The sequence below is a fragment of the Apiospora marii genome (genome assembly GCF_038362585.1).
Source record: "Apiospora marii strain CBS 49790 chromosome Unknown utg000004l_segment0_segment1, whole genome shotgun sequence".
Classification (NCBI taxonomy): domain Eukaryota; kingdom Fungi; phylum Ascomycota; class Sordariomycetes; order Amphisphaeriales; family Apiosporaceae; genus Apiospora; species Apiospora marii.
Window position 1 is genome coordinate 338457 of NW_027117376.1, and position 22016 is coordinate 360472.

The 22016-nt window shown below is 53.1% G+C and overlaps 7 protein-coding genes across 7 annotated transcripts; 2 read left to right on the forward strand and 5 right to left on the reverse strand.

Annotated features, from left to right (window-relative positions):
- Positions 1-2688: 2688 nt before the first annotated feature.
- Positions 2689-4006, forward strand: PG985_007086 (glycoside hydrolase family 5 protein- cellulose binding module 1; the record flags this gene model as incomplete). Its single annotated transcript, XM_066826855.1, has 5 exons — positions 2689-2773; positions 2834-2877; positions 2943-3179; positions 3254-3263; positions 3345-4006. 5 exons carry the CDS (start codon positions 2689-2691, stop codon positions 4004-4006), a joined length of 1038 nt encoding a protein of 345 aa, XP_066684530.1.
- Positions 4007-4846: 840 nt separating this feature from the next.
- Positions 4847-6276, reverse strand: PG985_007087 (uncharacterized protein; the record flags this gene model as incomplete). The annotated part of the gene is made up of 3 exons (XM_066826856.1): positions 4847-5565; positions 5636-6188; positions 6250-6276. 3 exons carry the CDS (start codon positions 6274-6276, stop codon positions 4847-4849), a joined length of 1299 nt encoding a protein of 432 aa, XP_066684531.1.
- Positions 6277-7030: 754 nt separating this feature from the next.
- On the forward strand, positions 7031-8653 carry PG985_007088 (uncharacterized protein; the record flags this gene model as incomplete). The annotated part of the gene is made up of 6 exons (XM_066826857.1): positions 7031-7326; positions 7408-7450; positions 7591-7935; positions 7998-8032; positions 8155-8512; positions 8633-8653. The coding sequence occupies 6 exons, from the start codon at positions 7031-7033 to the stop codon at positions 8651-8653; spliced, it is 1098 nt and encodes a 365-aa protein (XP_066684532.1).
- A 646-nt stretch (positions 8654-9299) lies between these two features.
- PG985_007089 (60S ribosomal protein eL18) lies at positions 9300-10291 on the reverse strand (the record flags this gene model as incomplete). The annotated part of the gene is made up of 4 exons (XM_066826858.1): positions 9300-9377; positions 9431-9795; positions 9877-10005; positions 10288-10291. The coding sequence occupies 4 exons, from the start codon at positions 10289-10291 to the stop codon at positions 9300-9302; spliced, it is 576 nt and encodes a 191-aa protein (XP_066684533.1).
- An 881-nt stretch (positions 10292-11172) lies between these two features.
- On the reverse strand, positions 11173-12381 carry PG985_007090 (uncharacterized protein; the record flags this gene model as incomplete). Its single annotated transcript, XM_066826859.1, has 4 exons — positions 11173-11407; positions 11464-11600; positions 11657-11932; positions 12010-12381. Coding segments are annotated over 4 exons (1020 nt in total), but the record flags the coding sequence as incomplete, so codon positions are not given.
- A 2445-nt stretch (positions 12382-14826) lies between these two features.
- On the reverse strand, positions 14827-16066 carry PG985_007091 (uncharacterized protein; the record flags this gene model as incomplete). The annotated part of the gene is made up of 6 exons (XM_066826860.1): positions 14827-14876; positions 14933-15015; positions 15077-15333; positions 15392-15491; positions 15545-15601; positions 15984-16066. The coding sequence occupies 6 exons, from the start codon at positions 16064-16066 to the stop codon at positions 14827-14829; spliced, it is 630 nt and encodes a 209-aa protein (XP_066684535.1).
- Positions 16067-17128: 1062 nt separating this feature from the next.
- On the reverse strand, positions 17129-20322 carry PG985_007092 (C2 domain containing protein; the record flags this gene model as incomplete). Its single annotated transcript, XM_066826861.1, has 2 exons — positions 17129-20000; positions 20087-20322. 2 exons carry the CDS (start codon positions 20320-20322, stop codon positions 17129-17131), a joined length of 3108 nt encoding a protein of 1035 aa, XP_066684536.1.
- Positions 20323-22016: the final 1694 nt, after the last annotated feature.

Here is a 22016-nt window from a genome sequence, read left to right on the forward strand (position 1 = left end):
TACAGCTCGGAGGCAGCTTGGATCCTGGCCAGGCCCAAGCAGCCGGGAGACCGTCAATCTCGAGTATATCACTCGACAAGTCGCCTCCTGGATCACAAAAGCTGCGGCTAGCTACCGGATTTGCTAAGTCATTATGTCAACTGGCATGATTTCGAGGCATGGGCTTCGAATACATTGTACTGAATAAGGCAGCAGGTTTCGACAGTATTAAAGCAGCGAGTGCGCCGAGATCGAGGCCAAGACGCGGGGACAGGGAGGTGGAAGGCGTCATCCAGAAAGGATTCCACGGCGAAGCGGTATTGTCGGCCGTTTCGTCCGATCTAAGACCAGATCCTTCTGTTGAGTCAGGTACTGGTCAATCAATACTGACCGTAGATTGGTGAGACTCCCAACTCGGGCTCTTGAGTTTCCAGCTGATTCTCGGATGTTTTCTCATTTTGGGGGTGGGTGGACCGAGATTGGGACCCCACGTTACCCCAAAATCAAGCCCGGGGTATTCAGGCCAGGGTATGATATGATATGGGGTATGTTAATTGTTTCGCTGCAAGGAGAGCGGCCGCCAGCCTGTTATGCCCTGATGTCCTTGTGTCCTTGCACTCATGTCTCCCTTGCCTAACACCTGTAGGACTGGACTTCTGGGAGAAGAGCTGGTCACGGCTGCCAGGTCGACAAACAAACAAATGCCGTCAGGGAATCTTGCATGTCGTGGTTCCCACCAGACGGGCCGGCGAAGTCCCGGGCCGTAAACCGCCAATCGGGAAACCTGCCGGCCACACCCTCCCCTTACTTGGAGGAGGCGCAGACGGAGCATGTCCAGGGGCATTTGACGAGCCAAGATTTGCCCAGATTGGAGAATCGATCTGGATAAAACACGAGCTTACCCTTTTATATTCCCTTATACAACCCCATGCAACCCAGAAAAGACCCAGCAGCCTATACCAGCCGTGCCCGTATCGCTTTCGCCGCTCTATCGAGGGCCAGTTCGCTGGCCGTGCATGTGGGTGACCAGCCCAAAGACCCCTTTCGATGCTATTCTCATGGCGGTTCGTCGCACACCTAAACTGCCGCGAGTAGCGCTGCCATTCAAGTGGGAGCAGCGCGTCTATTGATGATGCTGTCGCGAGGTCACAAAAAGGAGAAGAGAGCAGGCTGTTGTTTGAACTCAGTTCGGCTGCAGGAGAATCGCTTCCCCTTCCGTATTTCCTCTCCAGGCCAATTTCTGTGCCACTGCTAGGCGATAGCGGCTAGTGCGAGAGTGCACCAGACAAAGTACTATCTGCAGATGAGCTCTCGTGGCGACGTTGGTAGTCGCAGCAGATCGACAATCATCCGGACTCGTCCTCCGGATGAGAAGGACCGTCAGTAGTCGCTCCCGTCAGCAGAGCCGGGGAGGGGATGTGAACATTGATGTGCCTATCCAGCACCAATCATGAAGTACGAGAGAGAAAGTGTCAGCATAATATTGTTAGTTATTCCTGTCATCAAGCGGATTTGTTTCCAAAAGGTTCGGTCCGGTGATGGATATATTGTTTTAGCAGCCTGGCAAAACGTGGTGCTTGCGAGTGCAAGGGTCAAGTAATACTTGACGGCATATACCGAGAAGATCAATGTAACTAGAGGAGACGCAAGTCGAAGCGATGATGCCACCTGGCATGAATTATATTCCCATTGTTTCAGAGTACAATATATCACGAGATGAGATGTCTCCCACGACACGGCGGAATGGAGGTGAGCGCCGTCGTGCCGGTCGGTGAATGCTACACTACTTTTATGGTGGATGCACTTTTGGGGCTTTTTAGCGCTTCCGCCGAGTCATTACCGCTGCTGGAGCTCGGCAAGCTGCCCGGACGCACGAATCAGCGCACGGAGACCATGACTTTGCGTGCAAGAGTGCTGCAACCAGGAACAACCCCGAATGAAGCAATAGCCACAGCTCGAGTCCAGCAAGTCGCCGGCGTAAGACGAACAGGTGGAAAGCTTAGCTGAGCTTGTTTTTTTTGTTTTTTTTTTTTTTGTTTTTCCGTTCCTCGCTACCAACGGGCCAGCAGGAAGTATCGGGCGCGTCGCAAGAAGGCACGGCTCTTACTGAGAGATTGGTCAATTGATTTATCTGCAACAAGCCATGCAAGCCCCCTTCACTAAACCATTTACAACGTGAGCCCACTTCCGTCTGCCGATCAACACCATCCTCGACTCTCTTCCCGCCGGCCCACTCACCTCTGATTGCCGCGATTATTCTATACTTCGATTTCCGGCCAGGCCAAGCGGAGACACTTGGGTCCGCCTCACGACAGACAAGTCTGCATAGCTAGGAGGAGACCAGAGCGGAAGAGCGTTAGTGGTGTAATGCGCGCCATACGCCATGACCTCAAATCTCCTTCCTCTCCCGACTCCCCGTCCTGACCATGGAGCCATCTTGACAGGTACGGCAGTAGTCGCACTTCTGAAACCGCATCTCGTCACGAGCATAGTGACTATGGGCCCGCTAATACCAGTACCCGCGTCAACGGTCCAAATGATGGACTCGAACGACGCAACTTCAAGGAAACAGCCGACTATGCCAAGTATATAACTCACCCGGTAGCCGCCCTCTTGGCGTCACTCTTGCTTTTTGCCTCAAGCCTGCAAGCGAAGCTCTACACCCCATTCTCTTGATATCTGCCAAGTACACACTCTTTTCTTTCCAAAATGCATACCCCTTTCGTTGCCGCTTTGGCTCTTGCCGGTGCTGTTACTGCAGGCCCCGTGGCGAAGCGGGCCGGCGTCCAATACTGTATGTTTCCGACCAACCCTTGCCCTGATGGCACACAGGATCTAAGCTAACCGTTCACAGTTGGAGTAAACATTGCAGGCTTTGACTTCGGGTGCACCACATCGGTATGCTGGCTTCTACCCAATGACTGTTTCCTCTTCCATCCAGATAGATGGCTGACATAATCTAGGGAGCGTGTGATCTCAGCCAGGCCCTGCCCCCGCTGGCCACCCTGAATGGCCCCGATGGAGCCGGCCAAATGCAGCATTTCGTCAAGGATGACCACATGAACATCTTCCGTCTGCCGGTGGGCTGGCAATATCTTGTTAACAACAAGCTTGGCGGGAACCTGGACAAGACCAACTTTGGAAAGTATGACCAGCTGGTCCAGGCTTGCTTGCAGACTGGTGCTACGTGTGTTATTGATGTAAGTCGCATACGGCCCCTTTTGATGTGTAAATCCTTAGTGAAGAGTCAAGGAAGCTAACTTAGTTTTGCTAGATCCACAACTGTAAGATAACATGCAACCATTTATGTGGAGGGAAAAAGAACACCCTTGATGAACGAGTGCCGACTGACTGATGTGCCATAGATGCCCGTTGGAACGGCCAAATCGTCGGCCAAGGCGGCCCATCCAACGACCAGTTCGCCAATCTCTGGATCCAGCTGGCCCAGAAGTACGCCGACCAGCCCAAGCTCATCTTCGCCCTGATGAACGAGCCGCACGACCTGGACATGACCAAGTGGGCGGCGTCGGCCCAGGCTGCCGTGGACGCCATCCGCGGCGCCGGCGCCAAGCAGACGATCCTGCTGCCCGGCACCGACTTCACGTCGGCGGCGACCTTTGTCAAGAACAGCGGGCCGGCGCTCATGAACGTCAAGAACCCGGACGGGTCGACGACCGGCCTCGTCTTCGACGTGCACAAGTACCTCGACTCTGACAACAGCGGGACCCACACCGAGTGCGTGACCAACAACATCGACTCGGCCTTCTCGCCCCTGGCCGACTGGCTCCGCACCAACAAGCGCCAGGCCATCAACACCGAGACGGGCGGCGGCAACACGGCCTCGTGCCAGAAGTACCTCTGCGAGCAGATCGCCTTTGTCAACAAGAACTCCGACGTCTTCCTCGGCTACGTCGGCTGGAGCGCCGGCGGCTTCGACGGCAGCTACGAGCTCACCGAGACGCCCACCAAGAACGGCAACATCTGGACCGACACCGCTCTGGTCAAGGCCTGCATCAAGGCGGCTTAGTGGGTGGCAGACGTCAAGGGGTTGGCGGGTGTACTTTGAGCTCTGATATTTGCCCACCCACATGACGCGAAAGTTTCCTTCATGTATATAGAATTTTATACGGACCAACATGTATATCAGTTATATTTTATGCATCAAGCCAACTGCAGGCATAATGTCATGATTTAGAACAGCATTGAGAAGGCAAGTTTGCTTACACGACTTCAAATAGGGACGCCTTTGACGACATATAGTAGTATTCATTCGTGAGCTGGATCCTTCATTGGGTTAGGTACCTCCATGCAGTTCGCGCATGACAGGATGCGCTAATGCAATAGCAGGTTCCCACTACTATGCAGCCTACACATGCGCTGCACAACCCACATGGGGGCCGTAAGCAGAAGAAGTATCGGGGAGACGGGCCGGAATGGAACCTTGTATATAAATGTATCTGGGTGTGTGGGGAAATATAAGCCCTCTCCAAAGAGGGAAGCCGGCCAGATACGAACGAGGGCCAACGACATATGCAAGACCAACGTGCATGATGGCGGTAGATGGACTTGCCCCTATACGATGTAAGAAAAGGGGTCACAAGCAAGCATGCTCTCATAAATTACTGGATAAGGAAAATCATAATCATTCCTAACTCATTGACCGTGTAGCCCCCAACGCCAATGAAAGAGCTTCCGGTACGAATCGTACGTTTCGACCATGATATCGGGTTTCTCTAGGGTATCATTGTCAAAGTTCCGGTGAAATTTGGAACCAAGGGGGAAGAGGGTGCGTTTGGAAGCCAACGCCGTCATCCTTTCTTCGGACCCCGTGTCCGCCTTGTCTCGTAGAGGAAACCCCCGTGGGCTCTCAAGAGCTGTTGCCAAAGAACTGCGTGATCTTTCGAGAACCGGTCTGCTTTGACTTCCCGGGACTCTTCGTGCCATTGCTCGTAGCACTGATCTTCGACCTAGTTCCTACTCCTCCTTTCTTTTGGGGTGAGGCAGAGGACGCAGGCTTCGGCGCAGGCTTGGCAGCTTTCTTCGGGGGCTCGTCACGAGAAGTGTCTTCTTCCGCCTCACGCTTCACTCCGGCAGCTACTTTGGCTTCTTGACCATCTGCGTCGTGCTTTCCATCTTCGCTCTTTGTTTGACCGCCCTCCTCGGCTACATTGTCATCTCTTGAGTCCTCTTCGACAAACCCAGCTTCCTCCTTGATCTTCACTTGCGGCTGCTTCTGCGGCGGCGACAAAGCTTCAGGTTTCGTCTTGGCGTTCGAGGGACTTTTGCCAAAGAAATTGGCGATGTTTGACTTGTTCTCCTTGCTGTCTATGGGGATAAGGAAGGTGGGTGAGTTGTTGCCCACCTTCCCCACGTCCTTGCTGACCGGGTAGACCTCCAGCTCCCCGTCAAACGGCTTCAAGAGCGACTGCAGCTCTTTGGACCATTCGTTACGCTTGGGATCTAACCAAGTTCGCAGCTCCTCCGATCCGTTATTCAGAACGACGGGCATCCGGTCATGCAGGAACTTCAGCTGCTTGTTTGAATCCGTCGTGATGATGGTGTATGTGTAGTGTTTCTTCTCGTCGTCTGTTCCACAATATGCTCATAAGTCCTGAAGGCCACGATACAGTTTCATAGGATATAGATAGGTACTCACCCTCGTATTGCACACAATCCCATAACCCGGCAAGACACATTAAAGCCCCGTCCTTCCTCTTGACGAAATGGGGAATTTTCTCCCGGCCGCCATCCTTCTTCAGCCACTCATAGAAGCCCTGGGCGACAACGATGCAGCGCTTCCGGGCCTTCATGGTGTTCCACATACCTCCACTCTGGGCCAGGGAGTCATCGCGGCAGTTGATCGTCTTCATCATGCTTCCGTAGTCCGGGTTTCTCTTGGTCCAAAAGGGGATGAGGCCCCACTTCATGCTCTGGAGTTTGTAGTGGACACCGGCGCCGTCACCGCCACTTAGGAATGTTGATGATGCCTGATCAGCGGCCTCATCGGCTGCCTCCGTATCGTCACCGGCCTTTTTGGCGTGCCGATGTGGGCCGGCGCCCCGGTCCGGGGTATCTGCCCGGTAGACGATACCATGATACCCCGGGGCGAAGTTGTAGGATTGACGAGGTGCATCTTCTCCTTCATCCTCAGGGGCATCATCCACCGGCATGTTGTCCTGTTGCAGCATCTGACGGACCTGGGCTGGTCTCTGGAGATAGTGTTAGCTTCAACTTGGCTTCCAAGAGACCTGCAAAGGCACAACCACATACCAATCCAAGAGAGTAGCGCCCGCACATGGCTGGATCTGTGCTGGTCGTTGTCGACAAAAACGACTTGGATTTATGCCGTTATCATAAGGATGGCAAGTTGCCAGATAGGTAGGAATGGTGTCGTCGGTTTGGTGGCTGGTCTTTGTCTGGATGATGATGATGTCGTCAGTGTTGTTAGTGAGAAGCTCCCGTGTTTAGTGGGGGTACCGTCTTTCCCGACCAATCAACAGCCATGTCTCCAGGCAGACGGACAGAAGCATCCATGCCCTCTTCTTCCAATGCAAGATCAGCCCATTATCGAGATGGCGTCTTTGGAACAGTTTTCTGCCGACGGCAGAAGACAATTGATGTAGGAACAATCCAAGACTTGCGTATTCAAGTCTACTACACTTTGACTAAGCAATGACTGACGGACGGGCAGCAGCAGCATAACTGAGATTGTACCGTCGGAAATCCTCAAAGGTTTGCAGCTGCCTGATTCATGATACTTTAGGGCAGCATTCGTGCCGGGAATGTTCTCGATTTGTCTATCCGTCCCATGTTGTTGGGCGGCCGTCGATGTTAACGTCATATTCTGCCGAGGCAATCTTCTCTCTCTTCTACGTTCGTTTCTACTCCAATACCCCTCCCAACCCACGATGGGGGAGTCCAAATTATGGGAATAGAGAGGCAGCCGATTATTCTCCTCTGTTGCGCCCCTGCCACCTCGTCTGGATAGACATCGTGCCATCAACGTGGCTTGGCTTGGCTTGGCTTGGCCCGCCGAGTATATACATGAACCATGAACTCATCTGCCCCGTTTCCTGTGCCGGGCAACGCCGGGCCATCCAGGGCGTTTGATGGTCCACTGTCGGTGCTCGGGACCGACACAGGCCTGGCCACCTTCTTTCTCGGCTTCACGGTAGCAGCGGCCGCCTTCACCTTCCTCCAGGGCGTAAAGCAGACGCGCGGGGTGTGGTCGCGCTCCAAGAACCTCGATCGTAGCCCCTATATCATCATGCTGTGGCTGGAATGGACGGCGGACGGCGCCATGGCCATCATCACGTACTTACACATCACCGGCAGTATCCCTGGCAGGTGAGTATACCTACCGTACGAACCAGATATGCCGATACCGCGACCTGCTAACAACTGGGCTATTTATCTGGAGATGTGCAGACTGCCCTTCTACTTTGCTATCGTGCTCCTATGGGTATTCCAGGTGCGCCACGACCTTCCCCTTTCCTGATACTGCTTGCACTTGCAACATTTGACGCCTCCTTGCTTGGTTTTCCCCCATAGTGATGGTCGGTCGGTCTACCTACCTACTCATGTGCCGACTAACTTGTGGTCTGGCTGCAGATACAATGCATCATGGGCATTTTGGTCAACCGTGTCAGCCTTCTCATGTATGATCCCCGAAAATCGCGCCGTCTCAAATGGACCGTCGTCGCCCTGCTCGGCGTCATCAACCTCAGCGGCTTCTTCATATTCATCCCGTCCCAGCTCGGCGTAAACGCGACATGGGTATATGCGGATGCTATATGGGATCGGTTAGAGAAGACCATATTCGCCGCCCTTGACCTCAGCCTCAATCTCTACTTCATACATCTGGTCCGGGCCAACCTGATCGAGAACGGCCTTGTGAGATACAAGATGCTGTATTGGATCAATCTCGCCATGGTGTTTGTTTCTATTTCCCTTGATGTGCGTGCTTATGCCCTCGTGTTACATGATTGCCTGGAATACCGACTAATAAATCCAACCAGGTTATCCTCATCGGGTTGATCTCAAAGGGCTTCGTGTAAGCAAAAGACTACGACTTGGGGGGGGGGGGGACTAAACTCCCAACCCCCTGTTAGGAGTCGATATCGCTGTACAACCGTACTGACACAACCGTACTGACGTGTTGAGTACTCCCCACAGCTTCGTGCAATTCCACCCCATATGCTACCTGATAAAACTGAACATCGAGATGAACATGGCCGACCTGATCGCAAAGATCGCCAAGGCATCACGGAAAAGGCTGGGGGTAGCAGCCATCCACACGTCGCAGGTCCGCATGACCCCGAGGTTCACTGCCGGCAAAGACTCCTTCTCCCTGCGTTTCTCGGGCGGCACGAGCACCACCAGTGGCGCATGGTCGTCGCATCACAGGGCAACAGAAACGGCCGCGGGGGTAGTTGCGGAGAGCCCCTTTAAGAACAATCCTGCCCCATTCGAAAACAATCTCAAAGACGTGCGATTCACGGATGTGGGTCGACTACTCGTCAGTAGCGACGACGTACGTCGAAATGCAGGGACAAGAGGAACGGCAGAAGAAAAGGAGGCGGAAGAAAAGGAGGCAAAAGGAAAGGAGCCGGCAAGACCAACGGGGATAACAATGGCTAGTAGTCCTAACCAGGATGCCCCCAAAGATTTATAGTCCAGGTTGGCCGGAGGAAGAGCATGAACTGATACCCTGTACTTGTAAAGGCCACCATTCGATGCCTGGCTTTTGAACGTAGTCTTAGTATCTATAAGTGTACTACATATGCATCGTTGTGTTAATAAGACCAATTCAATGGACCATTGGTACCATCGGGGTTACATGTTAATTTGGCCAATACATTACTGCTTCGCGAATGACAAGGACAAGTTTTATCAAGTCCAATGTCCAAGGATTGTGCTAGAAAGTGGTCTGAAAAAGCATTGTAAGGGAACGTAGCCATACAAATGGCGGCTGGAAACTAATACCCGAGTTTACATAGACGATGGTGTACTATTACCATGTCACAATAATACTTGAGTAACGAATCAAGATGCTCGGAGAATGTTTACTATATTGTCGAGCATAATAGAATCTAAGTCGACTGGCTCACTCGTGTTCACGGCATCAAGCGAGATGAACTCGTAGGTTGGGTAATTGCGTTCTCATTCCATGAAAATCATTTTGGGTACCATTCCACGCCAGACCATGCCGAAACCATTCATGAAAAAGCAGAAACCCCTTCCAGTTACAAGCGTTGCGCGTGGTATATCGGAAGAGACGTGACACATGACCAAACCTAGCCCAAACCATATCCAATGGCTTAGACCTTGAAACCACGAGATCGGCGGCGACCACGGGCCTTCTCGAACTTGCGGCCCTTGGACTGAACGTAGGGTTTCTATACGGGTTGTTAGTACCAGTTCCCGACTGTTGTCTCAGATTCCAGCGTACCTTGTGCTTGTGGGGACCCATGCCGAAGTGCTTGACAGCCTCACGGGAGTTCTTGGGACCGCGGAGCAGCAGGGTGTTGCTACCGGTGGGGGCACGCAGAGCGAGCTGGTCCAGGGTGAGGGTCTCACCACCGGCAGCCAGGACGCGAGCGCGGGCAGTGGCGGTGAAGCGCAGAGCAGCGATGCTCAGCTTGGGGACCTCGAGAAGACGGTTGTCATCGGTGATGGTGCCGACAACAACGACGGTCTTGCCCTCCTGGCCCTTGGACTGGCCGACGATGCGCGAGATCGAGACCGGGGGACGGTTGATACGCGACATAAAGAGGCGGCGCAGGATGACCTTGTTGAAGGAAGACTCGGTACGGCCTAGAATCGCGAACAACATTAGCTACCGTGGTCCCCATGCCCCATTTGTATGGATATAGAGATTTCTTTTCGAAGACTTACGAGCCAAGAAGCGGTAGAGCTTCACAAGGAGCTTGAGGTAGACATTGTCGCTCTTGGGTGCCTTGCGGTGGGTGCTGCGCACGTGGTGGCGGTCGAGATCGATACCTTTAATATGAAAGCCTTCGTTAGCTTTTGTTCAAGCATGCTCTTAAGGACCTTCATCGTCCACTCAAGGACGAGAGGTGCCCGCGGACATGGAGCCGAGAAGCAACAAGAGCGAACAGGACAGAAAACGTCGAGAAAGCAGATGTCCCTTCCCAGCCTCCACTGAAATCTCATCAACCGCCAGCGGAAGAGAGATGTCCTTGGTCGCAGAAAACGAGCTCGGCAAAAGCGACAGCAATGTTCATTGCAGCGCCATCACCTCGCACGCCTCCACTTGCACACGAAGACTCCAAATTGTAAACGTACCCATTTTGCCGATGACTTTTTACGATTGGCGATAAATCGAAAGTAAGTCAATGGGTGTGAGGTTGTCGTCGGGAAAATAACTGGGCGTAAGAACAACTTCCAGACGCAGTGACTAGCCCGCGAAAAGTTTGGGAATTGTGGTAGACTGCTTGGAGGGGAGCCACTGTGGGTGGGCGGTCAAAAGAGGCAGTTAGGGTAAATTGTTCAAGTGCACTTCTTTTTGACCGTACAAATGAAGGTGGGTCTGACACCAGCTGGCGCCAAGTGTGCTTGCCAGGCCGTCATTTACATAATGACTTTAACAGGTCATGTCTGCGAAGTGTGGAACCGGGCATGATCTGTTCCAGCTAACTCATCTAGGATAGTAACATTGGAATCTATCTCCCTCACATTCGATCTCACATGCAGCAAGGATCCACACATGCTACCTGAACTCACAGTCTGTTTGGGCACATCTCGTCTTGAGTCGGTAAAGATACGGACCATAAACTTTGTATAATCCCATTGTATCAGTTGCGTGTACGCGCCGTCTTATATACAATTACACAAGCTGTCCGAGCCCAAAGCTTGGACGAGAAACCATCGGCCGCTGTCAAGTGTAGCCGTTGACCCCACCCTCGAATTGCAACAGCAACAGCGCCCTCCGCGAAATACTCTTCTCTATGCTTCTATTTAGCCGTCCTAATGACTCTCAAGGCAATACAGCATATCAAAGCCTTGTACCTTGACCCCCCTGAAGGCTGGTCACTCGACGTTTATCCGTGCCCATCAGTCAGTGAAGGGCTATGGTCCGGTAGTGTAGCTGGTCTAGTATGATGGATAATGTTTACAGGTGGAAGGAATCCTGAACGGTATCCAACCAGAAAGTTGGGTTCCCATCCCTCTCTATAATACCACAGGCTCGCCTCTCAGGCCCACCAAGAAATCACGAGTCATCTCGAAGCTGAGCCAGTTGGCTGCCATGCTCGGGGCGACTTTGAGCAAGTTGGGAACGAGACCCTTGTAGAGACCTCGCCAACCTTCCTGTGCGACGATGACTCGTATGGCGTCACCTATCGACTTGTATTGATAACCCATGCCTGACATGGTGTTAATCTGGAACCTGCGCCGTAACACATCGCTGAGATACAATGTTAGTACGCATGTACGCGGGATGAGGCTGTCAAAGACACTTACAATGGGTAAGTGCAAGTTTGCGCCACTGCGCCGGACACGGCTCCGGCAAGGAGTTTCCGCACCGCGCTGGGATTCTGGTCACCCTCAGGAGTAAGATATTTGCGGACAAACTCATAGGTCATGAAGTTCAGCCCGACCTAAGTACGTTAGTCTCTGGGCGTGCACGTAGACCACTGCTGCATCTGGTACTTACGTATGGCGCAACGCCCGTTACGGTAGGTATGATGCCCCGGTACAGCGCGGCAACTCCACCTTCCTGTTTGTACATGGTGACCATGGTTGGCCACATACCCGGCAGCTGTTTTGGCCTGTCGCCGAGAGCGGCGAATGATGCCGACTGAATGGATAACCGAGTACGGACGATATCTAGGGGGTATGTGAGGAAGACCGAGGTAACACCTGCTATACCACCACATATTAAGCGCTGAAATGGGCTTAAAGATGCACCAGGGTATTGCTCAAAAAACGTCTGTAGGGATCAGGTCAGTAGATGACCAGCATGGAATCGGAAGGGGGGGGGGGCGCATGATGTTTGGCCGGACATACTCGCTTGTACAGATTGTAACTGCCGAACTGCACGGCCGAATAGGGGACAATGCGAATGCAATTGGTGCCGTTACCGGCCATGAAGCCTCTCCAGCCCTCCTCCTTCCACATCTTCGCCAAGGCCTTGCCCACGCCGAGCTTGTATTCATTGTGGCCGGCACTTTGTACCTGTAGGAGAATCTTTAATCGTTCGAGGGGGGACACGACGGTTCGCGAGACGGCGCCAGCAACACCGCCGGCGCAAAAGGCAGCTACCACGGGTTGTGAAATGAAATCGCGGAACTGGGATTGGTTTGCCGCCGCCTTTGCGGCTCTGATGGCATCTTCTGACGACTGGAAAGGCTCGAATGTCAGCATATCACGCTCGCCATCACTCCCAGGGGGTTTGTGCTTCCTCCCAAGTAAGCGCCGGGGCACGTACAGCTGTCATTTTGTTTGTATCGGGGGGTTTCTTGTCGTGGAAGCAGTCGGTGATGCGCAGGGGTTCGTAAATATTACTGGTAATGCTGTATGAAGGCGGCGGATCGGGTGAATCGCCTCGTAGTGGGAGTACGGAGCATTAAAATAAGGCGCTTAGGATAGGTGCTGAGGCGTGTTTGTACGGCTCAAGTTTTGGCGGTAAGGGGAGGGCGTTTTTCGAGGTCAAGCTTCTCATTGGAAGGTGTTTTGCGATTCCAGCAACATCCTCGAGCATCTATTGAGAGAAGAGATAGAGACAGCAGCGCATAACGAGCAGATCTGCGCCGGTCGGTGGAAACTTTTGGTCGCAGCAATTCAGCAGCGGGTCTTGTTCTGCCGAAGGCCGTATTAAAAGTGACCAGCTTCTCGGGACGAACCTAGGATAAGACTATGCCGGAAACAGAATGTCAGAACATGGAGATGAAACGAGCGTCGGCCGGCCCTGCTGCGGGAGAGAGAGAGCGAGGTGAAGATGCAACGGCGCACGGAAGAAGATGTTGAGGGAAAATGGAAAGGACGAAGAATCCAAGATCAGTCTGACTATGCTGGATACATGTACATAATCACAAGACGCATTGAGTAGAGCAGAAACAGGGGGTGTTAAGAATCGAGGCCATGACCTAGGAGCCTTAGTCGGTAACATGTAATGGTCACTAACCTTAAAAAAAAAGATGCCACTTCCCCAGTGGCGCGGTATGAGTCGTCGTCCCTGGGGCGGCTCGGGTTTGGTGACTGTGTCGCTGTCCAGCTGTCAAATCAAGCGTCAAGCGACCGTGCCTTGTGGGGGGTCTGCCTGTCGCCTGAGCCTCCACAAAAGATGCTGATTGTCTTTTCCCGCAACTGCAATTGGCCGCAAGAAGAATTGAATTTCTTTGGGCGGATGGGGTATTTTTCTACCTGCGCAGATTGCTCCGTTAGGGAATACCTACATACATGTAGGTATGTAGTTCAATGGCAGGTTTGCACTTAGTTTATAAGGTATGTAAAGTCGGTAAGACAATGGTTGTACAAACTAAAAGTTGCTATCTGGACGAACAGCTCATCCATCCACTTCGCTCTGACTGCTGACATCAAGGCTGGCTGCGCTTCTACTTTCTACATTTGGCGTCTGCAGATCCATATCCGTCCAGCGTCGTTGATTCCATTGGCAGCATAAGCGAAGAACAGCCTGCTGCTTGAACAGGGGTTGGGTAGCTCACTTAACTCAGGTACCTGCCGCTGCTGTAGGGAATAGGTAGTTTCTCGGTAAAATGGCAGGTAGACCTGACAGAAACATACATACCTAACTACATGTACCTAATATCTCAAGTAATAATAATGCCGCGCTTCATGAAGCCAACCAAGCTAGTAGTCACATTATGTAATAACATGAGAACTAGGCGGACTTCTATCGCCTGTGTCGTGACTCCCTCAAACAAGCTCTTTGCTAATGATTTTCCCCATGGACCCAGATTCCCCTCTCTCGACTATCTTTGCAATAGCCGAGAACCGGGTCCTCCCGGAGTCGCGAAGTCCTGATGGTGAGGTTAAGAACTCACCCAGATCTTATCAGCGTATTCCCGGCCCAGACCTGTCATATGTACCTAACATACCTAGCTTCAATGTTCCGATCATGAGTCCACTCTCGGGCCTGGTGGGCGGGTCCTGCCGGGCGATCCCTACCATATACCTATCCTTACCCCAGGTTGTTGAATATCGTCAACTTTGATGCCACTACGGAGTGGTCCTCTACTTGCTACCTATTATGCCTTTGGTTGCCACAGCCTGCCTCTCCTATCTCACATCATGAAAGCAACATCGCATGGGATATCATTGTTACCATGTCGTTTGATGGTAAGAAAGCATATCCAATGACCGACCGACTACTTCAGAAAATAGCTTGAACATTGAGACACTCAATGAACAAGATCACGCATTTAACCATGGTCACTTGGGAAGCATTACGAAGGGGCATTCTGACCCCAACATTGATCACATCATCAAATGACCTCGGGCCAACAAGCTGTGTACAAATACAAAAATGGAATTTTCTACCAATTGCGAGAGAATGACTCCTATTGCATAAAGTGGACCATTGGGATTTCAGAGGTAGCGGTCGCTACGATATGCGCCCATGACATCAGTCGATTATTGCTTGCTCTATCGTGCAAGGCGGATGAAGATCGTCGAACGGCCGAGACTAGAAGATGAGTGAAACCCCATGAAGCAAAACAAACCCAGAAGACCAGAAGATCCCAAATGCTGACAAAGAAAAGAGCCTGCCCGTCCGCCAACGTCGCCGGAAGGTTTCTAGTGGTGTTTCGGTGTCATACTTATCACTACTCAGCTACGCCCAAGAGCACGGTTCGTTGGTTGAATCTACTCGGCAACGTCCAAGTCCTCCTGGGGAGGCGGAGGGCTGTCAAGGGCTGTGGAAGAAAATTAGCACGAGCAGCTCGAAAATGACAGCTGGGACAATAATTACCTTTTCTGTCGTCGCCATTAGTGCCGTTCTCGCGGCGGTCTCTGTCATCACGATCGTCCTTGCTGTCTCGGTCGCGGTCACTTCTGAACATGTTAGCGGTGGCTTCTATTGTGGCAGTGATGTAGACATCGGAGGGTGAATTACCGAGGATCGGGGCTTCGAGAACGGTCGCGCGTGTCGCGTCGTTCTCTGTCATAGTCTCTATCTCTGTCGCTGCGGTCGTAGTCACGCTCACGGCGGTCCTCCTTCTTGGGCGAGTACTCGCGAGTGCTACGACGAGGAGAGGGGGAGCGGCCACGACGGGGAGAGCGAGCGCTACGGCGCGAGTCACGATCACCGCGTCCGTCGCGATCGCGACCAGAATCGAATCGCCACGAGGCAGAAGGAGGGGTGCGAGCCCACTGTAACAAAGGTCAGCCAGTGTCAACGTTGCCCGGACAACCTTGTTCATAAGCATACCTCAATCTTCAGAAGATCATCACGGCCAATGCGCTTGTTATGCATCTCATGGTAGGCATCATCAGCATCACGTCGATCCTCATACTCGACAAAGGCAAACCTAGAGGCAGGGTTAGCGGCGCACAGCCCAAGAGCAGTGAGACAAGGACTTACAGTCTGCTGGAAGCAGAACGAGGAGCAGGAATGTCGCAGCGGACCAGGCGACCATAGCTAGATGGGGGATTCAAGTCAGTACGTACGTTGCAAAACAAACTTCCCAGTTTTCGTTTTATTGGATTCGCCGCATCAGGTGCGTGAAGAGTATCGGGATCCCGCACAGCTGGCGGGCGACTCGCGCGATGCAGATAGAACTGCCCGTCCGACCGCTCGATCGAAGGAGATGCTGATTTAGATGGACATGGAAACGGTGGGATAGATAGAGCGAAGCTAAGGAGACGGCTCGAGGACCCGATCATGGACGCGAACGAGAGGCTCGAATTGAGGACGAGGATGGCAGGGAGGCAGCTGGGTGTGGGAGGCGGGCATGCATCGAGCATCGTAGCCAGAAACGACGGTCGATCGAGTCACCGAGTGATACTTGTAGTTGACATACCGTTCGAATTCGTAAGCGAGGTCGCGGGCGCGCGTGCCGTGGCTGAAGCCAGTCACGTAGAGGGTGGTACCACCTCGAGACATGATGTCTGCAAAATCCACCTGAAGAACCAGAAGACAAGAATGAACGCGACCGTGTCGCAAGTAATGCGAAGTAAGACTAAGGATGGGGAGAGGCGACGCGCCTTTGTGATGTGCTGATGGAGAGAAGTCAACAGTAAATAGGTTTGGTGGTGGTGATGATGATGATGGATGGTGCTCGAAATAGAGAGCTTGCACTTTTCTGATGACCTGAGTTGGTTGGTCACTTTGTCGGGTTCGGTCACTTGCAGCTGGAGCTAACCTTGGAAGCTAGGCTGCAAGTTGCAAGGACCAGCCGGATCAATACGGTTCCGGTTCCGTGGTTCTGAATACCGTGCCCAGGGTCCACAAGATATGGACGACTGCCGCCTGCAGGTGTGCACTCATTCAACGAGGTACCTAAGGTAGAAGGGGACTGGATACTCACTCAACAGCCCATTCAATACCTGAACAGCCAACATTAGAAAACATCAACATTGAAGACAAGGGCATCACCGCGTGCCTCGATTCTGTCAACATGTTTCATGAAGCTAAGGTCGTCCCTACTGCTAGTGATCATTGCAAACCATTTTGATTACTTCATAAACTATGAACTCGCTTGTTATTTCGCACGTCTTATATGTACTTAGCTATTGCAACTTCACTGTCAGGAGGCTTTCCTTGTTCGTTGGGTTTCTGTGTTAGAAGGGTTAGAACAGCATTTACCCTGGTATCTTCGACCAGTCCGCAAGTTTAGTTGTTCAATATCCCCTCTTATACCAAGTTTACGTATCCAGTCCCTCCTTACTCCTATCTCATAACAGACAAAAAAAGCCCAACTGCCCCCAAGGCAGTGTTTTCCCTAGTATCGACGTGTTTGTTTGAGAGGCCTGTCGTGTTCCTCGCCCCTGCTGCGGCTGCTGCTGCTGCTGTTGCCCAGAATATTATATATCGTACAAACACCTTGATTCCGCCATACCGATTTTTTTCCAGTCATACCCATCCCTGTTGGTGACATACCCTAATCAGACTTTCCTCTTGTTAATAGATCGCATCGAAGCACGGTCTTACAATATGGACTTTACGCTAATAGCCACCATGTCGCCTGGCTCGTCCAGTCCCAATATCGATGCGACTCATCTCTTCCATAAGTGCGAAATCATCGTGGGCACCCATACCGCTGTGCCCCATACCGCCAGCTGGTCCCATGCCACCGCTCATAATAGGAATCTTGGCAGGGATCGGCGGCCCTGCGCTTTGGAAGGAGCCCCGGTGCACCATTGCAGTCGATGCGTCGAATGACGGGGTATGGTTCTCATAGTCAAACGTACTCGCACGCACAAGTGCTCGTGGCGGTGTGCTGTTACGTTGATACGAACTTGCAGGGCCAAGGGGGCTGCTTCCTGAAGAGATAGGAGCAGGGGATGCGGAAACTCGGTACGCCTTCTTCTGTAACCGATTCCGGCCGGCACTGACCGGGGGCGAAGGTTGTGCATCCATAGCAGCATGATAGCCTGATGGAACCACGGCCATGGAATTTGGCCGCACCGTGACTCGCAATGCCCGACGTCCTGAAGATGGCATTGGCTGTGCACCTCCAGGGGTTGGGCGTGATGATTGATCATCCTTCTTCGGCTGCTTTGGCTCGGGCTCTGGCGCCCAGGTGTCCATGGGGAGATGATCCGAGGGATCGACCTCGCGGCCATCGGACGTAACAATCTTGCCATAGGCATTTGTGTATTCGCTGGAGTTCGGATCGTTGGCCGGGTTCACAGATGGATTCAATTCATCATACGAATCTGGACCGAACGGGACGCCGGACAGCCGGCGATGTTCTTGCGGAGGTGCAGGACTAACAGATTTCCGCCTGATAGTATGGTTCGGGCTTGGGTTCGGAGAGTGAGCGCGGTAATTCACCGATGGGTTGGGCGAATGAGCACGGTAGTTCACCGATGGATTGGGAGAGTGAGCACGGTAGCTGGCAGATGGGTTGGGAGAGTGGGCACGGTAGCTGGCAGACGGATTGGGAGAGTGGGCACGGTAGCTGGCAGACGGATTAGGGGAATGAGCACGGTAATTCGCCGACGGGGAAGGTGCAGGCGGCGCTGGAAGGGCCGGAAGAGCTGTCGGGACACCTGAGTATGCGCCAGGAGAGCCGCTGTAGGCCATTGAGTGGTTCGAGGCGCGGCCTGCCGGCACCATTGCCATCGCGTAACTGTGAGGAGGCTCACTATGTTGCCTGCCCCGAGTGGGGGCGGCGATCGGCAAGGGTTGTGTCTGAGTATACCGGCGCTCTTGGGTCCTTTCTTCCTGAGGCCGGGTGGACATATCCCGAGCCAAGACCGGATCAAAACCGGGAACAAGCGTTGCTGGTACCGGTGGCAGAGTATACGTTGAGCCGGGACCCTGGTACCGTGTGAGTTCCATTTCGCCATGGTTGGCGTACGGATCTTGCTGGCCAGTGTACGGGTCAGCCCCATAAGAGCTCGAATAAGACTGGCCGCCAGGGCCTCGACTATCCCTTGCAACGACTGGTGATGTAGAAATGCCATAATCATTGTTTGGGTGTTGCTCGTGCACTTGCCCTGGCGAAGTGCTCTGGTATTGGTCAAGTGCTGGTCCAGGCGAAGCGTTGTGGTGTTGGCTAAGCGGCTGTCCAGGAGAGGGGCTATGATATTGCCCAGAAGCCGCACTTCCCCGGCCGCCCAGATTTAGTGGTGCTGGGCTCGACACTTGGTTGTAGCTCACATCCTCAAACTGCTCCAGTTGTGAGTTGTGTCTGGACCTCCCATTGGGAGGTGTCCAGGACTCTGGTACGTCCTCAACCGTTGGTTGCAGGGACCGGGGATGCGGCTCGTACGAAGGATCGTAGGACTGGTGCCTGGGTGGTGTTACTTGTGCTGGTTCGGCGTAAACCTCCTTCTGCACGTCAGGGGCAGATTCGAAAGGCCGATAGGTAGGCCGCCCAGGGTAGCTGGATGTTTGAGCAGGTAGTGAGTGGCGATGCGCCTCGCTGCGTAGCACGTCATGCCTCATTGTCATAGCAAGCGTGGCCTTCTGCTGTTGCATGTCAAAGCTGCTCCGGTGCACCATCTCAGCACTCCCGCTGTTGTTCCTTGTACGATGAACAGGCGGTGGCGGAGGTCGATCATCGTCTTGGATAGTTTGCCGCTGCTGCTGCTGCTGTAGTTGTTGTTGTTGCTGCTGCTGCTGGTGGTGGACTGGTGGTACCGTTGGGTCATATGTGTGCTGGCTCTGGGAAACTAAAGCACGCGGTTCTAGCTCAAATGGTTGGGCGTAAGGATCTGAATGATGGCGGCGGCTGTCATCGTAGGTCATTGCCTTTTCGGTACTCTCTAAAGGACGATAGCCCTGTGGTGACGGTCGGTGGCTGGGCGAGGCTCCGTATCCATGATCTGGAACAGGGGAGTAGTGGTCCGAGTGGCTGGCCCGGGGTAGCGGGGGTGGTGTGTTGTATTCGAGAGCCTGCAAAGGAGATTGCTTCGGAATAAATGAAGTCCCAGGAGGGTTTGGCTGCGGGCGAGGCGGCGTCTGTGCGTGATCTGGGATTGCTTTCGGCGATGGTGCAGATTCGGTACCCGGATTGCTGGGCAGCGGTCTCCGCTTGACTGCTGTTCGTGGTCCTGAGGGTCCGGAGCCGGAGGTCGTACTTTCCTGCTCAGGTGTGGCAGTAACTGGCTTCGGTTTCGCTGCTGGCTTTTCGGGCTTAGGTCTGGTGTCGTAGAAGGTGACCTCGATCCTGATCTCACCAGCGTATTTACCCTTGCAGTTCAAGCTTTGCCATTGGTCGTTTTGCCCACCACCTGGCAGAATAATGTCGCGCAGATCGATCCATGTTTCGCCAATCAGGTCGGTCCTCTTGTCATCGTTGAAGACCGAGAGTTTTAGCTGGTAGTAATCTGGCGAGTCGTGAACATTGAAGCGTAGCTCTTGGTCCCTAAAGTTAAGACAGATAGGTTAGTTAAGGGCTGTTTGCAATGCATTCCTGTGCGCTAGGGACAGGAATTCTCGCGTCCCACTCACCATTTGGGCGTCTGCCCGCCACGAATGTCGGTTGTCGTCTTCTTGGCTTCTTTACCAAGTCGAGCCGCGCAGTAAGGATCCTGCTTTCCAATCGTCTTCCTGTTGGGGAGATTCTTTGCACGGTCAACAATGACCACGAGAGTGCCGATGGGCGGGCCGTCGACGCTCATGTCCGAGAAGATGCCCGCGGTATGCATCCCGTTTAGCGGGTTCGTCTTGGCGAGTTTGGCGGACATCTTGACTCTCTTCTCAACTTCTCCTCCGGAAATTGGATGGGAGAAATCGAGAAGACTCGAGATTTTGGTCCTCCCACGAAATTGCGCCCGAGATCCGAATTGCGTGGTGGTGTTGAATACAATATGTGAATGTATATGTATGTAAAGGACGGATGTAGCGCAGGCGGGCGCGGCCACAAATAATAGGTGGTTGAGGGCGGGCGGCGGCTGTGCTTTAGCGGGCAGATTCAATTGGTTTGTTGACTTTGCGTTGTAGGTTATTTACGTCCCAGCCACTAGAGTAAGCAGGTTGCTGCGCAGAACGCGGGTACCTGAGTCGTCGATAAGGCGCGATAAGAACGAGTGGATGGCGTGAGATGAAGAGGAAATTATCTGAGAGATCAATCTGGAGAATATAAGCATGAGTTTACAGTCAAGTAACCCATGCAGCAGGTAGGTAAGAGTAGAATCGTAGGGGGAAAACGAATGCAGGGGCCGGTCGGTCTGGTATGTGTCCTGCAAATGCAGAAACGAGGAAGAGAGTGAATGAAATGAAAGAAAATGTGGTAATCTCGAAGTCACCATCCAAGCTGATTCCAACCCAAATACCATTGGCAGGCTGGTCATACGAGCCGGTGGCTGGGAAAGTGTTGCGTTGCACTGTTGCATGGGAAAACCAAGCGTGGAAACTGGAGGCTGGTGTGGGCAATGCCACTATTGGGGGCACACCACAGCGCTAAGACAGGGATCACTGCTTCACCCCAAACTGCCCCGGTTACTCAATTCAGTGGGGGACCAGCCGCCGGAGCCAATCGTTCTGCCATCGACCCCTCACTAGCGTTTTCAGCTTCTGTCTTCCGTCCTTGCTTACCGGCCAAGGCCCAAATGCCCATGCGGGACGGGGACGGATGGGTATGTCTGGGAAAGGAAAAACAACAATAAGACCTCGAAGAGTATTGTTTGTATTGGCCCGTTCGGAGGACACTTGGACGCCATTTGCCCATCCATGGAAGACATTGACAGACCGCCTGGCTACCTACCTAGCTACTAGCTGCATGTACCTACTTGCACACAGCCCGTCAGACGCTTTCGCGCTCTTGCAGGCATAGTGTTTCAAGCATAGGTATGTCCGCTTCCGGTCCACTGAGTTTGGAACCACCACGATTCCAGAGGAAAGTTCTGTCCGCGCATCTCGACGCGTTGCCATAAGGCGCAAGGGGTCGCCAAGCCGGTATGAAAATGACGTGCGAAAGCAGAAGTTGACTCCTCCGGAGGATCCATTGATCTGAACGCCTGAACGCCTTGCAATCAGCCTTACAAGTGCCATCTCCACCTTGCAGATCGGGTTTCCATTTATCTCAAAAATTTGAATCGGCCTAAAAGTAAACAGGCCCTGGGCCCTGCCCGGACAGCATGTTGGCCCCCCTCCCGTTGATGCCTCACGATTGCCGGTCTGCCCGCAATTCCTTGCAATCTTCGATTGCTGCTTAGGTACTTAACATTGGGCCGAATATATACCTAATATATTCCCCCAGCAACTCCGTATTTACTTACACTTGTGTCCAGTTTCGGGAAGCCTCGCAACCGACCGATGACGTCGGACTCTTGTTTTCGCCGGCTTGTTTACCCCCCACCCCATGCCCCAATCCGGGCCCGCTTCGATACTTCACCGTGACGTACAGCCAGCAGCATCGCGTCGGCATCGTGAACTATAC